We start from the raw sequence: 2374 nt of genomic DNA, 5'->3' as shown, positions 1-2374 counted from the left end.
TGAAAAAAACCTCAAAACACCCCTGTGGAGATCTGTTGCCGATGACCTGCCACCAGTGGTGTAGGAGTAGGAAATACCGTAATCTCAGTTTGAAATTTCGACATGGTTGGCTTTAAAAAATTCTTACTTCTTTTGTAGGCATCATAGAAATATGATTGAAGCATCATAAAAAAGGTGAAATAATAAGCTCTCAGACGATATAAAATTTTATTATACGTTTTCAAACGAGTATAGAGGTGATGGATTAAAAATAAAGGTAGATTTTTTTAAATTTTTTTTTGCAAGAAAAATGATTTGTTTATGTTTCACTTCTGCCACGTGTGAATTGCACACATGATTTTTTTTTTTAATTTACCCATCATATTGCAATAACTAATATACAATGTAGAAAAAGAATGTTAAATCGTAGTACCTACGATTTTCGATCTTTACATATAATCATTTTTTTTGTCAAAAAAGCAAACTTAAATAACCGCATCTAAGAAATACTACAAAACTGCTTAGCTTTTTGTGATTTATAATTCACTTTACTTGATTTCGAATTCTTCGCATAATAACAAAAACCAACTAAACACGTTTTTCTTCTTTCTTTTATTGTTAATTAAAAAATCAATTTATTTAAACTACTTAACTAAACACTACCAAGATCCGGAACGAGAATTACTTGACGCTGATGACTGTGCATTGGCTGTTGAATAACTTCCATGTTGGCCATAACCACCTCCTCCTCCTCCATTATTAAGATTGTTGTTGTTGCAACAATTTCCACCATTATTATTTGAGTATCCTAAATTACCACCATTTCCTCCCCATCCAGAGCCACCAGCATTTGCATTTGCATTAGCACTAGCTTCAGCATTAGCATTTGATCCACTGTATCCACTTCCACCGGAGCCACTATATCCTCCAGGAGCAGAATATCCTCCTTGATTACCATGTCCACCTTGACCACTATATCCGCCTTGGCCTACATAACCAGTTTGACCACCATAACCACCACCTTGATGACCACTATATCCGCTTTGACCACCCCCATATCCACTGGTATAAACTGGGACAGTTTTATAAGTGTGCACTGGAACGGTCTTAATCGTATGCACCGGGACATGTTCAACTGTATGAATTTGAACGGTTTGTGGAACTGAGTATCCTCCACCACCTCCGCTGTATCCTCCACCGCCTCCACTATATCCACCACGATAACCAGATGCATATCCACCAGAGCTCTGACCGGCTTCATATCCGCCTCCATAACCACCGCCAATTCCAATGTGTTTAGACAGTCCGATATTTAGGCCCAGGCCACCACCAAGAACACTTTTTAACTTATGGAAAGTGGGTGTAGCCATCGCAGCCGAAAAGCTTAGTAACAGAATAATCGCGACCTAAAAATACAACAAAAAACAAAATTAGTTTTCCGGGACGACTTGAACGCGTATCCTTAATCTTCTTTACCGTTTTCATTTTTTTTTTCAAAAAATAATTCTCGAGTGTGGTGTAAGTAAAATTCTTGAAGCTTGACTGATTTCGAGATGAACTATTAGACTGAGTTCCTTCATAGTGTTGACAATCTATTTTATACCTCGATAGGGTGGGAATTAATTCCAATCATGTCCCGCTAAAAAACGCTTAACGAATATTCAAAATAAAAAAAATATATTTTACACTCTCAGACAGACGGAATTATTATAGAGGCGCATACAATATTATAGAACCCAGATGGCTCGAAACAACAACGTCTCCAACTCTCATCATCGGCAATTAAGTATATTCACGATATGAACTGGGAATTCCGCGGGCTATCAACCCAACTCCACATGAAGCTATCTTCTTTTGTCATTGCTCGTTCTCCCTGGAATTACCTCATTGTAAAAGAGATAGAGGAAGTATAGAAATATGGTTTGGTGGGAGTCAAGTATAGTTTTAATTTATTTTTTTTGTAGATGCATCATCATGGCACGCAAATAATTGTTAAAAAAAGTTGTAATAACACATAAACCAGGTGGATTGATAGAAACAGAAAAGTGATAAAAAATCACATTGGTATGTGAATTAATTAATTAATAAAGTTGTAAGGGCTAATGGCGTAGAGAGGGTTACGGTTGATGAGATCTGGGGGATTCCATAACATATTGCAGATGTAACTAAAGAAAAGGTGTTTTTTTTACTTAAGAAAAACCTTTTATTCATTTGGAATGTTTTGATAATTGGGATGATTTTGTCTTGATAATTAGGTTTATTATAATTTTTTGTTAAGTACGTACTTAAAGTTATTTTGGAAAAAACCAAATGAAAGATTCCTTACTAAGATTGGTAGGTACAAATATTTAAGTAAAATTTCTTATTCATGTCATGTTTGCTTATTGATTTCTGA

General features: G+C 35.5%; 1 protein-coding gene across 1 annotated transcript; it reads right to left on the bottom strand.

Moving 5' to 3' along the window:
- Nucleotides 1-572: 572 nt before the first annotated feature.
- Nucleotides 573-1591, bottom strand: LOC129910257 (uncharacterized). Its single transcript, XM_055987557.1, has 2 exons — nucleotides 1456-1591; nucleotides 573-1385 (listed from the first exon to the last, which is right to left on the bottom strand). Exons 1-2 carry the CDS (start codon nucleotides 1462-1464, stop codon nucleotides 639-641), a joined length of 756 nt encoding a protein of 251 aa, XP_055843532.1. The 5' UTR covers nucleotides 1465-1591; the 3' UTR covers nucleotides 573-638.
- Nucleotides 1592-2374: the final 783 nt, after the last annotated feature.

Source organism: Episyrphus balteatus, chromosome 2, assembly GCF_945859705.1.
Source record: "Episyrphus balteatus chromosome 2, idEpiBalt1.1, whole genome shotgun sequence".
Taxonomy (NCBI): domain Eukaryota; kingdom Metazoa; phylum Arthropoda; class Insecta; order Diptera; family Syrphidae; genus Episyrphus; species Episyrphus balteatus.
This window is presented reverse-complemented; position numbering and strand designations above follow the sequence as displayed.